Source organism: Colias philodice, chromosome 22 (assembly GCF_061535455.1).
Source record: "Colias philodice isolate Cphi_HAF_F1 chromosome 22, ilColPhil1 Martin Lab GWU primary, whole genome shotgun sequence".
NCBI classification, from domain to species: Eukaryota; Metazoa; Arthropoda; class Insecta; order Lepidoptera; family Pieridae; genus Colias; species Colias philodice.
The window spans coordinates 680,861-701,813 of NC_143107.1; the positions used below are offsets into that span (position 1 = coordinate 680,861).

Below are 20,953 nucleotides of genomic sequence, written 5' to 3' on the forward strand. Positions count from 1 at the left end.
TTTCTGTATACCTACAACTTTGTCTATTTTTATTGTCAAAGTTGAGTACCGGTTGTGAATTCGTTCTTCTAAATTTCAGTTAATCTAACTGGATTAAATTGAAAATAAATTAAGGCTTCATTGTATATTAGGAATATAGCTTATTTAAAATAATAAATTGTATAATATTAATGGACCGCTAAATAGAGAAGTTATTTACAAAATTTTATTTTACATTTTTTAAATATATTTTGTTATTTGTATTTAGATTTTTCTAGATTTCATCGATAACTGCTATTTGTAATATTTCAGGGATTTAAAAATAATTTGAATTAAGATATGATAAAGGATATGTAGGTATAAATTACTAAGAGTAACAGTGGTATTAGATAAAAATGTCAGTATTTAATTTATTTAGCACAGCCAAAATTTTGCAGTGGACTCGATAGTTTAAAAATATTATTATCTAATTATTTTCAAAAAGATTTGTCTTCATTGATCGAAATGATTTATTTAAGAATTACTGAGAAACATCTTTTAGGGATATGACAATTAGTTAATCTATATTATATTTTTAATTGAATTTCTAATAGCAACAAATTCAAAATAAGATTGAGAAAATAACAAATAATTACCTAATTGTTCAAACGAAGCTAATGGCAGTACCCTCTTACCTCTTGGGGCTTAAACTTTGGACATAATTGGGGTCCATTTCATCCAAATCTCTACCCTTTGTCTCTGGTACGCAACAAACTACAAAACAAAGCCCTCCCACACTTATAGAAGCATACAACCAAAAAGCCCCATACAATCCTAACGCTTGCTGAAAATCTACAAATGTTTTAACACCAACAAACGCACAAAGATAACTGAACGCTGTAGCCATAGCACTGCCAAAAGCCCTGTATTCCAAAGGAAACAATTCACTGATCAAGAGCCAAGATATGGGACTCATTCCTAAAGAAAAAGCAATCGTGAAAACAAGGACACAAAGTAAGGGGATCCAATCATTCTGCCCAACGGTTTGATGAAACATGACATTCTGAATTCTCTGGTTCCTATGAACCTCTTCGTAATAAGCGTAACTACCGAAACCAGCTAAGGCCATGGACATTAAAACAGAGCTGACTATAAGTAGTGGAAGACGACCGACTGTGTCTATTAGAAGACCAGAGAGACACGATGCCAATAATTGTACGAAAGAAACTGCTATTGCTGCGCCGTGAGGATTCATACCACCGAAGGTTTTTCTGAAAATCGGCACAGCGTAGAACGAAAATGCATGAGCTCCAGAAAATCTTTGGAACATCATGAGTCCACACGTTACTAAAATGGGTCCAAGTAGGCGATTCATAGTTCTAACGTCTAAAGAACTTATCAATTGACTGCTAGACATTTGACTCTGTCGTTGACTGAAATTCTTGCTAGCCAGCACATTGGTGCGTATTGTTGCTAGTTCCTGGGCAACGTCTGAGTTTGGACCGCGTAACCAAAGCAGGCTTTTGTAGGCCTCTTCGTCTTTACCGATTAGCACGAGGTAGCTTGGTGTTTCTGGGATGTATAGAACCGTACAGAACAGTAGTAGTGGAGCAGCTGATATGCACAAAGCTAGTTGCTGCCAATCCAAGTAGGCTCCTATGGTGAAACTGAAGAGAACTCCAAGATGGCCGACCACTTTGAGCACGGCGCTGAGACAGCCGCGTATATCGGGAACGGATATTTCGCTGATGTACACCTGAAATTTGTCAAAACAATACGTAAATATCCGTACATAATCAAATAAACAATCACGTACACAATCTTTGACCCAACCGGTAAACTGTTAACTTTGTAAGTTTGTTGTTCTGTGATAAATAATAGTATAAATAATCTAATTCGAGTTAGCCAGTGCAAAACTTTGTTTATTTCGAAAGTTCAAATAACATTAAAAATTAAAACTAACTCTGTTTCTGTGCAATTGAAGAAATAAAGTGTTTCTTTCGTTTAACAATTTCAAAGTAATTAGTGCAACAAAATATCATCTGACGGTACGAAGAAAAAGTGTGATTCATTGTGTATGCGAACGCCACCGTTATTGCTAGTGCGGACGGGTGATTTTCGCACGCACAGCCCCAGTGTCGTCGTCTACTCATCGCTCGTCAAAGATTAAGGAACTTTCCGATACGTCGAGTGGTATAACATATGCGTGTGCCTCACAGAGACTAATGATTTAAAAATTTGATCTTTTATTATTTATTGAATTTCATCAAGTTATTTGTAATCAGAATACAATAGTCTTGTTTATCTTATAGACATATAAGATAAAATAAATGGCGTCTAAAAATAATAATTTTTCCTGTGCTGGATGTTTGACCCCAATCTCCGGGAAACACTTCATACAATGTAGCCTATGTGAAAAGATATATGACATTCTGTGCGCAAACATATCTGAAAGGCGTTTCTTAAATTCTATGACTAAAGAGCACAAGAAGAATTGGACCTGTCAAGCATGTAGAAATAAGCGTCCCAAGGGAGACAATTCCAACACTCCTGTACGTTCGTTAAAGTCGGATACTGGTGCTGAGGTGTCGTGTAGCGACGAGGATAGCATTTCTCCTAACTTTGTCACAGCCCGTCGTCCGACTCACACAAAGGTTCTGGAAGTTAAGGTACCTCCCACAGGACCTCAATTGATTGTAAGTCCAACTGATCAAGTAAGCGGTTCTTTGAAGGATCAACTTCTCGATTCCCTTAGGCTTGAAATACCATCTTTGCTATCCCAAGTATTAAAGAAGGAATTGGTCACCTTTAAGGAAGAGCTCTTGGAACTTCGTAAATCTGTTTCTTTTTTGAGCGATATGAATGATGAGATGCGTGAAAATATAAAGTCTTTGTCGAAGGATAACAAGCAATTAAAATCTGAAAATGATGCTTTAAAATCATCTGTCCATGAATTGTCTGACCGACTTAACAAAATAGAACAAAGTCTTAGGGACAAAAATTTGGAAATAAAAGGTGTTCCTGAGCACCCATCTGAAAATGTCCTTAACTTAATACAGCAGTGCGCTTCTATTGTTGGACACAAAATTGCCGATGGTGATGTCGTGAAGTGTAACCGTGTGGCTAAACAGAACAAAAACACGAATGTTCCTCGTACAATTATTGTGCAATTTAACAGCGAGAGACGACGAGATGAATTTTACTCCGCTGTCTATAGATATAATAAAGCAAATCCTGATAATAAACTCAATACTGCCTTATTAGGTATGGCCGGTGAAAAGAAGCCCGTTTATATATCTGAGCACTTATCTCCTCAAAATCAGGCTCTACACATTGCAGCAAGAATGAGAGCTAAGGAGTTATCGTACAAATTCGTTTGGGTTCGTAGTGGCCGCATATTTGTGAGAAAAGACCCCGGATCGCAATATATATTCATTAAGGACAGTAAAAGTTTAGATTTAATGCATTAGTTAAATTAATATTTTTATCTTTTTTAGATTAACTTGTTTCTTAATTTTTTCTGGTTTTTGAAAATGGCTTTCTCAATTTATTATCAGAATATACGTGGTATGAAGAGTAAAACCATAGAAATTTCTAATTCCATTTTGATTAATAGTTATGACATCATATGTATTTGTGAAACTTGGTTAAATAATACTGTTCTCTCGAGTGAAATTTTTGATAATAGATATCAAGTGATACGTAGAGATAGAAGCGAAGCATTCTGTAGTGCATATAACAAAAGTCATGGTGGTGGCGTGCTGGTAGCCTTGTCTAAAGATTTTGATGTCGTTGAAAGGAATGATTTGCAGTCCGAACTCTTAGAAGACCTATGGCTACATATTAAATTAAAAAATCGTGCTGTATTAAACCTATGTATTGTTTACCTACCTGATTACTTGTCAACGAGTGTGGTATCTGAATATATGGAAAAATGTTCCCATTTTTTAGGTACTTCATCTGATTGTAGTACTCTTATATTAGGTGATTTTAACTTTCCCAATTTAATATGGTCAGATAATGGCGGCCTCAATAGTTACTCATGTCCAAAAACAAAATTACTTTACGAATTTTTACAGTGCACGTCATTATCCCAAATTAACAACATAGCCAACACAAACGGTAGGTTCTTAGATCTTGTAATCACAAATACGCCAGATTTATACAAAATTACTAACGGCGCTCCTTTAAGCCGCCTTGACAATCATCATCCTCCTTTGGAAATCACATTCAATTACATGCTCGTATCTCTGAATCAAAATAATTCTTTTGACAAGCTGTGTTTTTACAAAACCGATTTCAATAGTTGTAACGACCATATCCAAAAAATAAACTGGCAACAACTTGCTTTGAACTTACCGATAGATGAATTTGTCCAACTATTTTATAATAATATTCATACTATTATCGAAAAATATACACCACGAATAAAACGCCACCGGAATCACTATCCCATATGGTTCTCGAAGGACTTAAAAAGAATACTTAAATCTAAAGAGAAATTTCATCACCGTTACAAAAAGTACTCCAATCCTCGTGATTATGATACTTTTTCAATTCTAAGATCTAGATCGAAAAAATTAATAGATTCTTGTTTCAGGTCGTATATTGGTAATATCGAATCCAGTCTCACTAAAGATTTGAAGTCTTTCTGGCGATATACAAAAAACAAGAAAATTACAAACGACATTCCTCGCAGTATGTACTACAAAAATCAAGTTGCTGACACAGGACATGATATAGCCAATTTGTTCGCTACATACTTTTCTTCGGTTTATAAGCAAAATTGCAAAGTTGCCTACATTCCCAAATTTGCTTCATCAAACTACACACTAAACAACATACACATATCTGAGAGCGTAGTATTATCTTATCTAAAGAAAATCGACTTAACCAAGAGCACTGGGCCCGATGGCATACCACCAGTCTTTATACGTTTATGTTCCTCATCTCTCGTTAAACCGTTAACTCTGTTATTTAACAAGTCTTTAATCGAAGGAACATTTCCGTCTTTATGGAAGCTAGCCAAAGTGACACCAATTTTCAAATCCGGTGATAAGAGAAATGTCGAAAATTATCGACCAATTAGTATTTTGAACTGCTTTGCTAAAGTATTTGAAAGCATTATATACGAACATATGTATAGTCATATCAAACATAGATTAAACGACAAACAACATGGGTTTGTAGCTGGTCGCTCAACAAATTCAAACTTACTCATTTATACTAATTATCTGACAGAATCATTTGATAGTAAATTACAGGTGGATTCGGTTTATACAGACTTTTCCAAAGCATTTGATACTGTAAATCACACTATCCTTCTTTCAAAACTCAATCATCTTGGCATACATGGTAGTCTGTATAGGTGGATGAGTTCATATTTAGCTAATAGATCACAATTGGTTGCATTGTATGGCTATGACTCTGTTCCATTCTTATCCCCTTCCGGTGTACCGCAGGGTTCCAATTTGGGGCCACTGCTATTCTTGATATATATTAACGATCTTCTTGAATTAATCTCATGTAATACTCTTGCGTACGCGGATGACGTCAAAATTTTCCACAGAATACAAGATTATAGTGACTGTCAGACCTTACAAAGGGATTTAGATGTCGTCAGTGAATGGTGCAATACCAATCGTATGACCCTCAATGTTAAAAAATGCCAAGTAATGTGTTTTACTAAAAGTAAAAGGCCGATCATTTTTAATTATAACATTAGTCATGTAACACTGGAACGAGTCAAGGTCGTTAGAGACTTAGGTGTGATGTTCGATTCTTCACTATCATTTAGACCGCACTACGATTACATTGTCAGTAAGGCCAATAAAAGTTTGAGCTTTGTTTTACGTACTGCCTCACCATTCAAAAATCCGAAGTCGTGGATAATATTATATTTAACCCTAGTAAGAAGTATATTGGAATATTGTTCATCGGTGTGGCTTCCAATATACAATAATCACAAAGACCGCATTGAAGCTGTGCAGAGGCGTTTCTTACGTACATTATGTGGTAAATTAGGTTTACGGCGTAAAATACCTGAATATGATCAGCGTTTGCGTAAATTCCACCTAATGAATTTAGAAAGCCGTAGGACCCTGACTGATTTGTGCAATCTGCATAAAATAGCCAATGGGTTATTAGGGAACGAGCTTTTGGCTAGCCTTAACTTTAGAGCTCCTACCCGCCCTTCACGCACCCCACGTCTATTCAGCATACCACCTACCAAAAACAATGTTTCGCATAACAATCCTGTACACAGAATGTGCCGCCTGTATAATAATTTAGATCCGGATTGTGACTTATTCTTGGGTAGTTTGGATGTTTTTAGAAGTAATGTTCACAAATTGCTGTAACAACGTATTGTATTTTATTTTTTTTTGTATTTTAAATAGTAGCTTTTTTTTTTTCTCTCTGTTAGAATTTTTTTTTTCTCGGTTTATGTTTGTTCCTGGCTATAGCTTGGTATAGATATGGATTAGGAACAAAAACATGGTCATAATGTAAACGGTTTTTGTTTTTTGGTTCAAAGCTGTGTACGGTATTTATTGGGTTGTAGAATTTATATGTATTATTAGATAAGAGCTAGATATAAGGAATTGTTCTGCAATCTGTTACTGTACCAAAATAAAATAAAATAAAATAAATAAAAACTGTTTTGGATAAACTCGCAATTATTATCAGTAGTTAAATAATTAAATTAATTGTTTAGGATAGTCACTAATTTTAGGAAATAAAAGCAAAAGTTTCTTTGTAAGTTCAATTTAATATTTATGGCTTTTGCTTTTTAATAAATTAAAATAATACTTTTAAATGATAAAAGCAGTCGCTAACTACTTTGGACTAAGACTTTGGAAGAAATCCTTATACATTTTCACTTGCCCTGTCATCAAAATGTTTATAAAACTATTTGCAACTTTTGCGTATTACCTAAATAAATAACTAATAACGATACAGAAAAAAATTATTTAATCAAAAATAAACAGGATGCTTCAAATCTAAAAGAATTTTCGCCTCGATGGGGTAATCGGAGATATGTTTACATTTAATTTGATGAAGTTGTTTACAAACTCGTATCAATAAACGATGATCTATTCCAAACGAATTTTCTTATCATTCCTTGGTCCTAACGTTCCAATTAACAACGACAAAGCCCTGATAAACAAACATACCCGAAAACTTTTTAAATTACGCCATCTCTACGGATTTCCTAATATAAAGTTCGAAGCCTGGAATTAAGGCTCAGGCTTTGTATATTATAATAACGTTATCTTGTAAAAGTTTCCCTTTTTGGGGAATTTTACGAAATTAGTCAACGACGTCGTGAGGGAATTCCGGAAAGTTCTAGAAGTTCTTATAATCAATTAAGGGGGGTGTGGAAGTTATTGCTTTTAATGTTGTCATTACTTACAGTATGTAGCTGTGTAAGAATTTGGGTCACATTTTTTCAGCAATTTAATAAAAATATTTAAAATTATTTCATAGAGATATGTAATAAGGACATTGTAGAAAAAAATATATATTAGTCTTTGAATATTGTTAGTAATTTGGTTTACAGCATGCATTATGATAGTTTTAGATGGAAAATAATAATTAAAGAAAATACAGTATAAAGTTTGAAAGAACAGTTTATATCAGGGTTATTAATTATCTAAATAGAGTTAAGATTTTTTAAAGAAACATACAATTCGCTAATGCCAAATTAGTTTAAAAAATGCCAAAATACGATCGATTTCGTTACCTACATAAAATCGAATTAAAATTGAAATAAAAGTGGAACTAGTGAATAATAATAATAGTCAATTAAATGCATTTCCATATAGAGGTATCAATACAGTATAAATTATACTAAATAGAGAGTTTTGGAGATGAAATATATGGAAATCATATTTTTATCTATTGACGAGGATATTTGTTATAATAAAGAGAAAATTCGTTTCCTTCGACGGGTATGGAGCAGATAATATTTGACATCCGTATTATTGATCGGTTTTTTAGGGACTGGGACCTAATATAACAGAAATATCTTATACCCTTCGTCAATTTGAAGTTATTGCGTATAATAAAATATTCATATAACTAGTTGTATTGAGTGCTAGCGTAGAATATGGAATAATATCATGATTTAGATTTTAGAAAACTTCAAAATAATAAACAAAATAAATAATAATAATATTTTAAGGACGTAGGTTACGTTTCAGCCGTTCTAAAGATAACTTCGAATAATCAGAAAAACAAAGACTGTATGTATGACTGAACTTACTTGGAATTAATCACTTGAAAAACTGTTATTTTTAGTAAATATAATAGTAACTTGAAGACTTGAGATGAAAATTTTTAATTTGAAACAAAAGTAAGAAAAGCAGATGAAGTGGCTGACATCGTCTATTTTTTTTAACATCTAATTGACCTAGACAAACATAAGAAAACATACACGAACACAAACACACATTTTCACACAACAACAAGTTATTCATAAGTCATAACATACCTGCGAAAGCATAGTCAATATAGAGCAACAGAATCCCCCCAAGAAGGCAGTAATACACATCATTCGAACCGACGTGGCTAGCACAGTCAGCAACCAGGATAAGCTGCATGGGGCCGCAGCTAGGGACAGCACGCGGCGCCGCCCGTGACGCATGGCCGCGCCGCCCGCCATGCCGCCAAAGAGCGCTCCTGTAATATGAAAACAGATTTTTGGAAAATGCATGGTATTATCTTATTTTGGCAAAATAATTCATGATTAATTATATCCATGTTTAATTAATGTTTTAATTATTATATCCATGTTATATGTGAAAGTAGTAATAATAGTAATATCACAATTCACAGGTAATATTATGAAAAGGATTTTTAAGATTGCACTTTTTAGGAAAAGGTTTTTCTAAGAGTCGAGGGTAAGTCGACTGTCTCTGGAGATATTATTTATTTTCAGAAATTTTTGCTATTATTAGGTATCCACAATGTGGGCTTTATTATCACTTGGACAGCTTGGACTACATCAGATATGATTATGAAAATGTATTAGCTGTTCATTTTCTTAGGTAGTGATAAACTGATACCTACATATTTTAATGCTTTTAAACGTTGTGCTTTAAAGGGTTGTAATATCACACTGTTTTCATTATATATATCTATAGTATCATAACCTAAAAATTAAAGTAAAACTTACCCAAAAAGGACAGCGACGCCAACCACGACGCTTGCTGGTCTGTCAGTTGGAAGTCGCGTCTGGTCGCATTTGCTGGACCCTGGAGGGATGCGATTGCGGGCGAGCTGTAACCTTTACCCAGACCCGCTGAGAACGGCGCTAGGGAGACTGCTAGAGCTGCTATCACCTGAAAAAGTAGGATACATTAAAATATTATTAGTTATCTACATAAATATTATAAGTAACATTTAAAAATTGTATAATAATTATTATAATCACATTAAGACCAACAGGAGCGGAGCGACGCGGGTGAAACCGCGGAGCGCAGCTAGTAATTTATATTTCACACTTACATCTAACTAAGTACTATATTTATTAAAATATATAGTTTTTGTACGTAATTATTATTAAATTTAGTATGCCGTGGTTTTAGTACGATTGTCCTTCTCGGCCATTCAAATAAATATTATGTTTTTCGGGGATGTCCCCGCCAAAACTGAAACAAGTCTAATAATTTTACTTTTAAATCTGTGCAAAACTTCAAAATTGTGAAATGAGATATTGATGATGACATCTTGATCGTTGATAGACTATATCACATAATAAATTCAACATGGCGCCTAATAGAGGGAAGATATCATATTTTTACGTCGAGAAATTTCATGTTCGTTCCTTCGGATTTTGTTGAACTGTTTTGGTTCTGAATGTATTTTTTATAATGCTTAAAGGCAAGAAAAATTACTCATTTTTTTAAATAATGGCAAATACAGAAAAATAAACAACATAAGACGTTAACGAAATTTAGTAGATTCATAATATGTCCAAAATTGTTATAAAAAACTTCGAACTTTCGTAGATAGGTAATATCACGAAATTTGTCGTCTCTATGAACAAAATATAAATATAAACTTATTTATTATAGAGGAAACAATTAATTTCTTTTGTCTGTTACGTCGTTATAATGTAAATCAAAAGCTGCTCTACTAACACAGTCTACTTATAATTATTTATTATCCCGGGTCAATTTAATACAAGAGGTTTGTCATAATACTACCATATTCCCTTGTAAATGCCTTAATAAATCTAATTCTACCAACTTACACACAAGTCGGTTATTAAAGCTCTAGTCAAATTAGTTTCGCCTAGCTCATGTTTGATTATGTCTCATATAGTAAACCACACTCAAAGTAAGACCAAATTATATTGACGTTTTAACCGCCTAGTTGTACAATATTCGTAAGTTACAATTTAGTAACTGAAATTAGTACTAAAACAATTTATAAGACTGGCTACACTAAATACGTGTATTTTTTTAATTGTTTAGTATTTAAGAATTGTAAAAATGTTTCCTAAATAAATGTATAATAAATAAATAAATAAAAGTAGCTGCCTGCTCTGTGTATGCTTAGATCTATAAACGAAGTTACGGATTTTTATAGATACAGTGATTCATATTGAAATATTATTTTTCTTGCATAATTGTATCTACCCATGTAAAGTCGGGGAGTCGCTAGTAAATAATAAAATAAAACATGCTTCCAGCCATGTTTCCAGCAGAGAGAAAATCATATTATACATAGTTATCATACCATAAACAGAAATGTATATGTTTTAAGATTTCAATAATAAGGCTGCGGCTGGTGGCTAACAACACATTAAAATTCTCTAAAGGGCCTCTGCGTGTTGGACCTGTGTCCCCATGTAAGCCTGCCATGTACCCGTGTATTATAAGATGAGATGCATTTAATATGGATCGGTAGGTATAATTTCATTTAAATTATAAAATAAACAAGTGTATATTCACAGTTATTTCTCTACACGTATATGCTACATAATATATCGTTGTTTTCATACACATTTATCAAATGTGTGTTTCATTCGACGCAGAATGTATGTGAGTGTCGTTAGAGAGAGTAGGTCGAATTTAAACACATGGCGAATGTAGTTAAAATTGTATCTATAGAAATGAGAATAATAATGTAACGATATTGTTCTAGTACAGTCTCGTTACATTAAAAGTATTATTAAGAAGTATTATCTGATTAATGTATAAGTAGCTAATCTAACACAACACGGCTTATAAGCTACCTATACTAGGTATATAGCTTTCCGTCCGCGGCTTCATCCGTATTATCTAAAACGATATAAATTATAATATACTAAAACCTTCCTCTCTCGAATCACTCTATCTAATTAAAGAACTGATATATATCTATTTAAAATCCGTTGTGTAATTTTAAAGATATAAGCATACATACATACAGGATGCGGGAAGTGATTCTGCTTTATTCCTACTAATTGCTGATTTGCTTAAAATTCTTTCGTTAAAAACTTTTCACTTCAATTATTAACAAATTTTATACCGCCATTAATCCTGATGCTATTAATTTCGCAAAATAACGTTCCAATTTACGTAATAATCCGAAATACAAATTATCGTGAAAAAGGCTGAACTTTGGATGCATTAACGTTTGACCCGGTTATGTTCCAAACTGCTTACGTCATCGTGTTTACAGGAACTGGGAAAATGTGGATGTGGTAATCGATCGATGAAAATTTTGATACAATTCGATAGTTTACGAAACAATTATATTTAACGGGTCATGAAAATCTTTGTATATTACTATATGCTTTAAAAGTTTTTTTATAAAGACCGAACATTACTTAATTTAAAAAAATACAGCAAAACACTGGATGAAAATAAAGGCAAATTAGAAGTAAAAATCAAACTTGCACAACATAATAGAGATACTGCACTATCATTTACTGATCCATCGTTTTAAAATTTATATATAACCGAATTTTAATATGGACAAGTCAACAACATTAATTTTGTCATCAAGAGACTTTAAGAAAGCATCAGATAAAAATAAAATACCTAAATTCCACAACAAAAAGCATCTTAAAATGGAGTAGGCACTTGATCGCACTTGGCAGTAAAATCGGCGTATCCAAAATTAATAATTCTGCAAACGTTTCCAAACTCAAGGATCCAATTTTAAAAGGGTTAACGATGCTTTCGAAGGAAAAACTTGAAAGGTTATTGACCTATTTTGTTATTATTCGATGAAAAATTTAATAAGTTTCCAACTTGATTATATTTATAGGTAATTTTGTCGTAAAATTGAAATTTTGTTTGAAAATAGCGCGGTATTTTTAATAAAACAGACTGATCACAGGCGCGCAGGCTGATCAGAAAACTGATTTAAAATGTTGGTAAAACGGTAAAATGCCATCTATTTGAAAATTAAGTAAAGTAAAAGCCGTTAGTGCAAGCATCTAGTATTTTTAATAATACTAAATTTTGTGTGATGTTTGTTACCCTTTTACACAAAAACTGTTTATGATTCCGAGATAGATAGATCTGAATTAACAAATATTCTACTTTAAACCCGGGTACACACGCGAGACGCCGCGGGTCGCGTTACTAGTACAAAATAATCTAGAATTTACTGTATGTACCTACATTGTACAAGTACTATAGTATTAAATTATGGTACAAGCAACTCCCGTTAACATAAGTACCTTGGCACCTAAAGGAGCGGTAAACAATATCCATCAGTGTTTAGGCACGTACAGTGCGTGACATGGAATTATTTTGTTTTTATTTCTTGTAAGTGTATTTACTTTGTAAGGGAACGTGAAGAAAGTGTGTTTTGAAGTTTATGAGATATGTGATGGAGTCTCAATTTTCCATATAATATTATACATATTAATATGATGAGGGACGTCATTCGATAAAAAATAAATTAATGATTGAATTGTATTTTCAGTAAGACTATCTAAAAAAGTATCTGTTATTTAACTAAGTATGTATATGTCGTGGCCATATCGTAGATTTGCTCGCATTTCATGATGTGGGCTGTGGCCAGCAGATCATGAAATCGTCAATAAACTATACCGTATTTCAATTGTTTTAATTTATTATTAAAACTTCGTTCATTTAATGAATGTTTGATTAATGAAATAACGAATGAGTTTGACAGTTTGTTAATTCAGTATTATATTAATTGTAAACAGATTATGAAATATTCAGAATGAATGAATGGAATGAATGAAATGGATTAAATGGAGTAATGAATTAATAATTATATATAGCCTCTAGCCTTTCTCGATGAATGGGCTATCTAACACCAAAATAATTTTTCAAATCGGACCAGTAGTTCCTGAGATTAGCGCGTTCAAACAAACAAACTCTTCAGCTTATAATATGTATTAGTATAGAATGGTATAGATTAGACTTGACATTCAAAAGAAAAAATATTGAATAGTTCTTTTATTATGATTTTTAGTTCATTATTTATTATTACATTTACGGTTAATTAAGCAAACTACGTGCAAAATGTTACCATGCTAATTACTATGTTTGTAAACTTCGGTTAATATTAATTGTAAACATAAGCATTGTTGTATTATAATTAGACAATTATTTAAGCAAATAATTATGACATTATGTTCTTTAAATTAAAGTATACAAATAATATATTTTGTAAACATAAAAATGGTTCTACTTCGATTGTGATTTACTGGCTTTTACTAATAGGTATGTATTAAAGGTACTATTTACTAAGAACATAATATTACTTAATTTATATACTTATACAAAGGTCGTGATGTTAATCCACAAAACAAACAAATGTATTTCTACAGCTTCTGAATAAGTTTATGCGTAATTAGATTTTATGTAAATTAAATTGATATGTATTCAAATAATTCAATTATGCGATGTTTTAATCTTTATATAATATATCGTGGATTAAGTACCTACTTGAAATTATGTAATTACTACTTTATCGATTATATGAACCAATTGGCTCTAAATAAAAATATCAGTTGGATATACTTTAACTTATTCTACTATAATTTTTCTAAAATTTTTTTACGTGATATCCACATTGACATGACATTAAAAAAAGGACGTTTGTACCGAGCACACGTGTCAGAATTGAAACTCCACTCCTTTGGCAAGATTCAAAGATACCAAAAGCGTCGCCTTACTTTATTACGTGATGGTATTGCCATGACGCGAAACTGAAATTTTACTCTCAACGCGCTTATAGAAATTCAACTTAAAAAGTACTATAATACTTCTTTATACATGATGAAATAGAAGTTATATTTTAAAATTTATTTAAAACATAAGACCTTGAGAAACTAAGAGCTTAGAAATGAAAGATAAAATGTTCACATTTTCATATAAAATCAGAATTGTTATAACATAAGCAACAATAGGAATGCCTTGCAAAGCTGTAGAACTAAGATTAGTATTTCAATTAGCGCTTTCATAATTCCTTGACAAAAGGCAAATTGTACACAAAGCTTTATAAAGTCATGGAACTGTCCATAGCTGGCATTCATCGTGAAATAATTCTCTTGGGAAGAAATCCGTTAAGCGCTGGACTTTGTGGTTACCACGGGATGGGCTACGCAAACAGCGTTTTATGGAACTATTTTTTATACCGTGCGTTGTCTTCTATGTTCGGAAAAGAAAATTTCGCTCGTTTACTCCTATGATACGTTATTGCGATAAATTAACAAAAACACCTATAACTTTTGACTATGAATAAATCGCGTTTAAAATCTGTTAAAAAGTCTTTAATTTCTAAATGTATAATACTCGCGTAAAATCAAACACTAGAAAATACTGCCTATAACTTTTTCAAATCGCTCTCCGCTCTCTTACCCGCTAGTTCAATGGCGCTGACCTAATTATTAATCTGCCACTAACAGAGAGAATAAATCATTTCTGCGTCAAATTGTAACGTGATGAGTCAAGCCGATTGGGGATCAGAAAGCTTACATCATAACTATGATCAGATTCTCAGATATTAGGATTAAAGGAAATCGCATTGAAATACAGGCATATTATATTGTTCTTTGGCATATTACTATAATATATGATGTTACATATGTAAATTGTAAAATTGTAAAACTGACATGATTAAAAAGAGCAACTATGGAGTTTCTTGCCGATTCTTCTCCGTAGATACTGCTTTCCGAATCGGTGGTAAATGTTAAAAATATGTACCTAATGAGTTTCAAAAGTGCTTCTAGAAGAAATCTAATTGAATAAATAAATGTTTGAGTTTGAGTTTGAAAGACATTTTGCGAAAGTATAGTAGTTTTTGAACAATGAAAAATAAAAACGTGTAATATAATATTATACGAAACATAAATCTCGTCTTCTCAGTCAGTTTAGTCCAAGATTAAAGAAAATTTTGCCTTACCATATCGGTCAAGTAAAAATCAATGAAGATTATGCCCCGCCCATAATATCAGAGTAAATGTTAAGCCAATACTTATAAATATGTTCATAGATTATGTACTTATCCCGAGTAGAGATCAAAACTATCGAAAAGATAGCCACAGATAATATAATACTATTCTTATATAGCTATATTATGTACAATGTCTCGGCGAATATAGGTAATCCTACTATAGTAAGAAGTTTATTATTATATCCGTGAAAGTTTGTGAGGATATGATGTTAGTTACTGCTACGAATTTTGGGTCTGGAAGAAATTAGATGGATATTTTTCCTGTACTTATACGGATTTTATAGAGTACTAGAGGTTCGCCCGTGGTATTTCGCAATAAAAGGTAGCCTATGTCCTTTCTCGGGTATCAAAATATCTCCATACCAAATTTCATGCAAATTTGTTCAGTAGTTTAGGCGTGATTGAGTAACAGACAGACAGACAGAGTTACTTTCGCATTTATAATATTAGTATGGATTAAAAAATAAAAACGCGGATAACGTTAAACCGGATCGTTAAATAAAATGGCTAGGCTGTTAATTAAACAGCTGATAAAGCAAGTTATAAACTGACTAGATGTGTAGGTAGGTACGTGTGTGTTGTAACTTGTTGCCTACAACAGGCAAATTTTGAACCAGCTTTTCATTTTAATTGAGTTATAAGTACTTAAAAATGAAAAATACATTTTGCAAAATTGAAATGTAACAGATTTTAATGTAATACTTAGCGATATAACGATCATGTACTACATAGTGACTACATAGACCCTTTGGTCAAGGACGGACCCGAACTCGGGTCGGCTAATGCCCGTAATTATCCATCTTGACTAAACTTAATGGCATAATCTATATAAATATGTTTCATAATCACTTTACATGTCATAATGTTTCTATTTGAGAGCTTGAGTGTTTACTGGTACTGTAATTTGTACTTCAGTTATATGTAGTACTAATTTTTCCGCGCGTGGCTTCGTCATTTTTATAAAAACTTTAGAAATTATGTTTTTGATCCTTCCTCTTGAATCACTCTATATTCAAAGAAAACCGCTTCAAAATCCGTCTATGTAGTGCTATACATTGTTATCTCAAAACCTGTTGTAGAAGTTTCTCTCGTATACAATATTTAGTATTAAAAAGTAAAAAGGTTTTATTTATACTTAAATTAAAATTTAAAAACAAGATCTGTATGCAGACACCAAAAACTGCAAGAGCAAATAACCGTTTCAACTTGCTTGCTAACCGCATTGTAGCTTAGCATATTAGATAATATGGACAAGATAAAATCTGAAGCATACATACCTGGGGTAAATGTCGGTATCTGCGCGGTGCCGGCGTCTCTGCTGATAAGCACTTTCCGTTTGGAACTTTCACTGTATCATCCTTTTTATCATTCAGTATCGGAATATTGTGCTTCTCGAAATAACCGTTTTGTATCATTTGGTCCAAGGATACCTCTAACTCCCTAGCTGCTACGGTTTTCTTACCGCAAACTGGATCATCGACCACCATTTTCTGGCAACCCGACACTTCTGAAAACTTCACTATTTTCTTCGTTTCGTCTTTCTTTTTCCTCTCTTTGGGTATATCGGTTGTCCAATAACGTACGTTTTGTTCTGGTATACGAAGAGGCTTACAAACAGCCACATTTTTTGGTTTTGCGTAGTCAGTTCTACGCTTATTTCGTTCATAATCATACGGCTCTCGCGGCCTTCTTTCTTCGATTCTAAAGTCGTAATAGTCTTTCTTATATCTCCTTTCGTTGTAATGAGGTCTGGGTAGGGAGTTGTATTTAGTATAATTAGTTGGTAGGTTCAAGTATTCTGGTCTAATTGGTCTGAATAATGACAAGCGGCCCTGAGCTTCGTCGAAGTCGGAATAAATGTCTTCGTAAACGTAACCGTTTCTACGTGGACGATCGATTCGTTGGAATCTCTCACTTCTGTACCGGTTTGGTTCGGAACGGTTTACTTCGGAACGGCATGCTTCGTAGCGGTTTTGCTCGTAGCGTCGTCTTCTGTCATATTCATAGTCAAAGTCTGATCTTCTGTCGTACAGTAACCTTTCACGCGACCCGGCCATCCTGCTGTCTGGAAAGAAATGAAAATTTAATAAAATACTTATTATAATTATAATTTTCAGGAATATAATATTTTAGTATTGGCATTTGTTAATGAAACAAATAAATTTATTCTATGAAAAGCTAAAATCTATAATTTATTTCGTAAAATTACAACAACGTCGCAATATTCACGAAATGCGGCATTTTCTTAAAATAATGAATCGAATAAATTCCACAGTAATTTATTTAGATCGACAATTTGCTTGAGTCAATGGCCATTTAAGAAGTAAGATATCGCATTTTGAGCCCCTAAGGTTTTGGAATTTCAATACAAAATACTTCTTAATAATAAACGAACCGCTCAAGTTAATGACGAGGATTTGACTGCGTGGATGCTTCTCAATTGTATGTCGTTTATTCTTATGAATTTGAAGAGACTTCGACATTGCAGACGTAGAGAGAAAGACGTTAGAGAAAAAATATAGAAGTAGGTTGTAACTTGTAGGGACAGATTTAACCGCATTTAACTACGTACGTACCTACATGTATTGTAAAAGGTATAAGTTCAAACTTCTAATAGATTTGGTTTTTAAATAAAATGATGCAGATTCTTTCAATTTAAAACTTTTCTTATAATTATAATTTTCAGGAATATAATATTTTAGTATTGGCATTTGTTAATGAAACAAATTTTATTCTATGAAAAGCTAAAATCTATAATTTATTTCGTAAAATTACAACAACGTCGCAATATTCACGAAATGCGGCATTTTCTTAAAATAATGAATCGAATAAATAATTAATATTTTACCGCTATGCAGCGGGGATAAATAAAAAAAAATAGTTTTAAATTGTAATAGACTCTACCTACTCTAATTTATCTACTGAAAATGCCCATTGCCCATTTTTTCTGAATATTTTCTTTCATCGATTTAATCAGTGTTGATATAAAATAAATAATAATATTATGTTGGTACTTTGATAATTTGCTTCATATCTACAAATTTATTATGTTAATTTATGGAATAGGTATTATATTATGCAGAGCAGCCATGAAAAATATTACTAAAATATTCCTTCTGCGGATGAAACCAAAATACACTTCAATTTTTAAACCCACGTTGTCTCACCTTTTCAATGAACTAAACCTTAACCACTAAACTATTATTCTTCAGTATATTTATTTAATTCAAAGTTTCTGGGATGGGTTGGAATGTGAAATTAGTGTCGCATAGCGGCAGACCTTGGAACTTTTGTGTGGAATGAAGCGAATTTTTGCGTTGTCGTGACTCTGCCAAATATTACAACTGTTATACTTATACGTATTTTGTATGAGTATAATATTATGTTTTTTTTGGGTTATTTACTCATTGCTAGCTTTCCGCCCGCGGCTTCGCCCGCGTTTTCAAAGAAAAACCCGCGTAGTTCCCGTTCCCGTGGGATTTCCGGGATAAAACCTATCCTATGTGTTAATCCAAGGTACCCTTTAGATGTGTGCTAAATTTCATTGTAATCGGTATTTGCGTGAAAGAGTAACAATCGTATGATATTCGGTCAATTAAGGAAAGCTGGCATGTTCACAGTACTCACACTTATGCAATTTCACTTACAGTATGTTCAAAAATAAATGCGGCTCTAGTTTCATTTTAGACTTGAATTGTAAAATGGGTGCGTTGAAGATAAATATATGCAAATATAAGTAATTATGAAAGCTCTCATAATTTACCTGTAAAATTATAATTTAAAAGTAAATCAATTGATGAAGTTAATTATTTATTCTAATAATAATCAATTGGATAAAAGTATTAATAATTATTCAATTATCAAATAATAATTAAATTTCAGGACATAAAAACAATACAACTAACACGTGCGCTCACTCCCAACATACACCAGGGCCAATCCTTTCCAAAATGATAAAAACCTAAAAAAAATAGTAGTAGGATGAAACCCATTAGAAAAGGAGGAGAATGTGATAAAAATTAAAGGAAAAATAAATTACAGACAATCCGAGTTCGGGAAGTGGGAGGGGGGGAGCTTTTAAGGCTAAAAAATGGTTTCTCTTGATTTCCAACAAAACTACAAGTCCTATGGAAAAAAGTTCAATGGCAAAGTTGTAGGTAATAAAAAGTACAAAAGTTGTACTTTTGTATTAACAATTTTTTCACATAACCTCAAAATTTAGGTGAAATATTCAAAAAAACAAGTTATTGGTTTTTTATGTCTTTTTCAAAAAAAATTTTTTTTCTACTATATTTGGTGAAAAGTTACCTTATTGTGTCTCAAATACACTGCAATTTATTTGATTGAAAATATTTATTTTTTCGCCTTCAACAACCTAATTTTCAATCGAAAATTCTGACGTCGAAATATCAGCTTTTTACAAAAAGTTTGGGGGCTTTTTGTTCGTTGAAATATCTACTTTCTAATGGTCTAAAATATAATATACATTACCATAGTAAATTTTTTACTCAGAAAATGCATACAGACAGTGTGATAATGAGCTTTTTTGGCAATGGCAAATTTCTCAAACGACCTGAAATGTTTTTATCGACATCATTTTGTTTATGTACATACTGTCAAATGTTAGCTGTGGTATCGTTACTTTGATCAGATGAAATTTTTTCTTTTGAAATGTTACCGAAAAGCCGATACAAGAGAAAATATAGAGTTCGAGAAGTGTGCCTGATTTAGTAAAAGCTCATTATCACACTGTTATTGGTAAAAAAGCCGATTTTAGTCAAAATTTATATTTTTCTAACAAGATCCTTATCATCTAAATTTCCACCTTGGTGAGAAAAATTGACATTTCTAATGAAAATGAACAAAAAATTAAATGATTTTATTAAATACTGTAAAATAGTCTATAATTCTTCCATTTACTGTATCACAAAATTCTTCATAGATTTTTAGATATTCGTACTACACCAATTACATCACCCTGTATTTATAAACAATTGAAAAATATGACACATACATAGGCCGGGAGATACTGACACAAAATTTCGGGTCATTTGTAACAGAATGGCGGTTCTACAGAGGTCTTATTACGCAATGACTAAAAGAAAAATGATGGTCAGAACGCTGGTACCGGCGGACTAGTTGCGTGGGCGTTAGTTGAACTCGTCGGATAAATAGCGAAAGTCAAACGATTTGTAACACAAAAATTTTAGAATTTACCGATAGCCCATAAAAAAAGATGTAGGCGGTAGTGTCATGCCATACTTTTCCGGTGTAACTTACAGCCCCCCATACCGACGCGATGCGTTGATTTAAAAAAAAACAATTCAACCATTTGTACCAGGCTAACTTTTGCACAGGTAATCATCATCGTGCAGACATTTACGAAAATCGCCATGCCATACTTTTCGGACGATTCCAAATGGCCACCATACCGCCGAAAATCTGCAAAAAAAAAATTTTTTTTTCGCCAAACAATTTGTACCAGTATTGCATTTGGATTTTTGGAGAGTATTTGATAAAATGTGACCATTATTATATTTGCCATACTTCTAGTAGGGGG

The 20,953-nt window shown here is 32.6% G+C and overlaps 1 protein-coding gene across 1 annotated transcript; it reads right to left on the reverse strand.

Annotated features, from left to right (window-relative positions):
- Positions 1–580: 580 nt before the first annotated feature.
- LOC149478259 (facilitated trehalose transporter Tret1-like) lies at positions 581–17,452 on the reverse strand. The gene is made up of 4 exons (XM_089709242.1): positions 16,671–17,452; positions 9,137–9,302; positions 8,453–8,640; positions 581–1,714 (listed from the first exon to the last, which is right to left on the reverse strand). Exons 1-4 carry the CDS (start codon positions 17,448–17,450, stop codon positions 650–652), a joined length of 2,199 nt encoding a protein of 732 aa, XP_089565368.1. The 5' UTR covers positions 17,451–17,452; the 3' UTR covers positions 581–649.
- Positions 17,453–20,953: the final 3,501 nt, after the last annotated feature.

Bases quoted from the DNA above. Each gene is read 5' to 3' on its own strand.
- LOC149478259 (XM_089709242.1), bottom strand. From the start codon at position 17,450: ATGGCCGGGTCGCGTGAAAGGTTACTGTACGACAGAAGATCAGACTTT. The intron at 9,303-16,670 runs GTATGTATGCTT...CTACTTTTTCAG, and splicing joins GATACCGACATTTACCCCAG to GTGATAGCAGCTCTAGCAGT. The intron at 1,715-8,452 runs GTATGTTATGAC...GACAAATTTCAG, and splicing joins TATTGACTATGCTTTCGCAG to GTGTACATCAGCGAAATATC.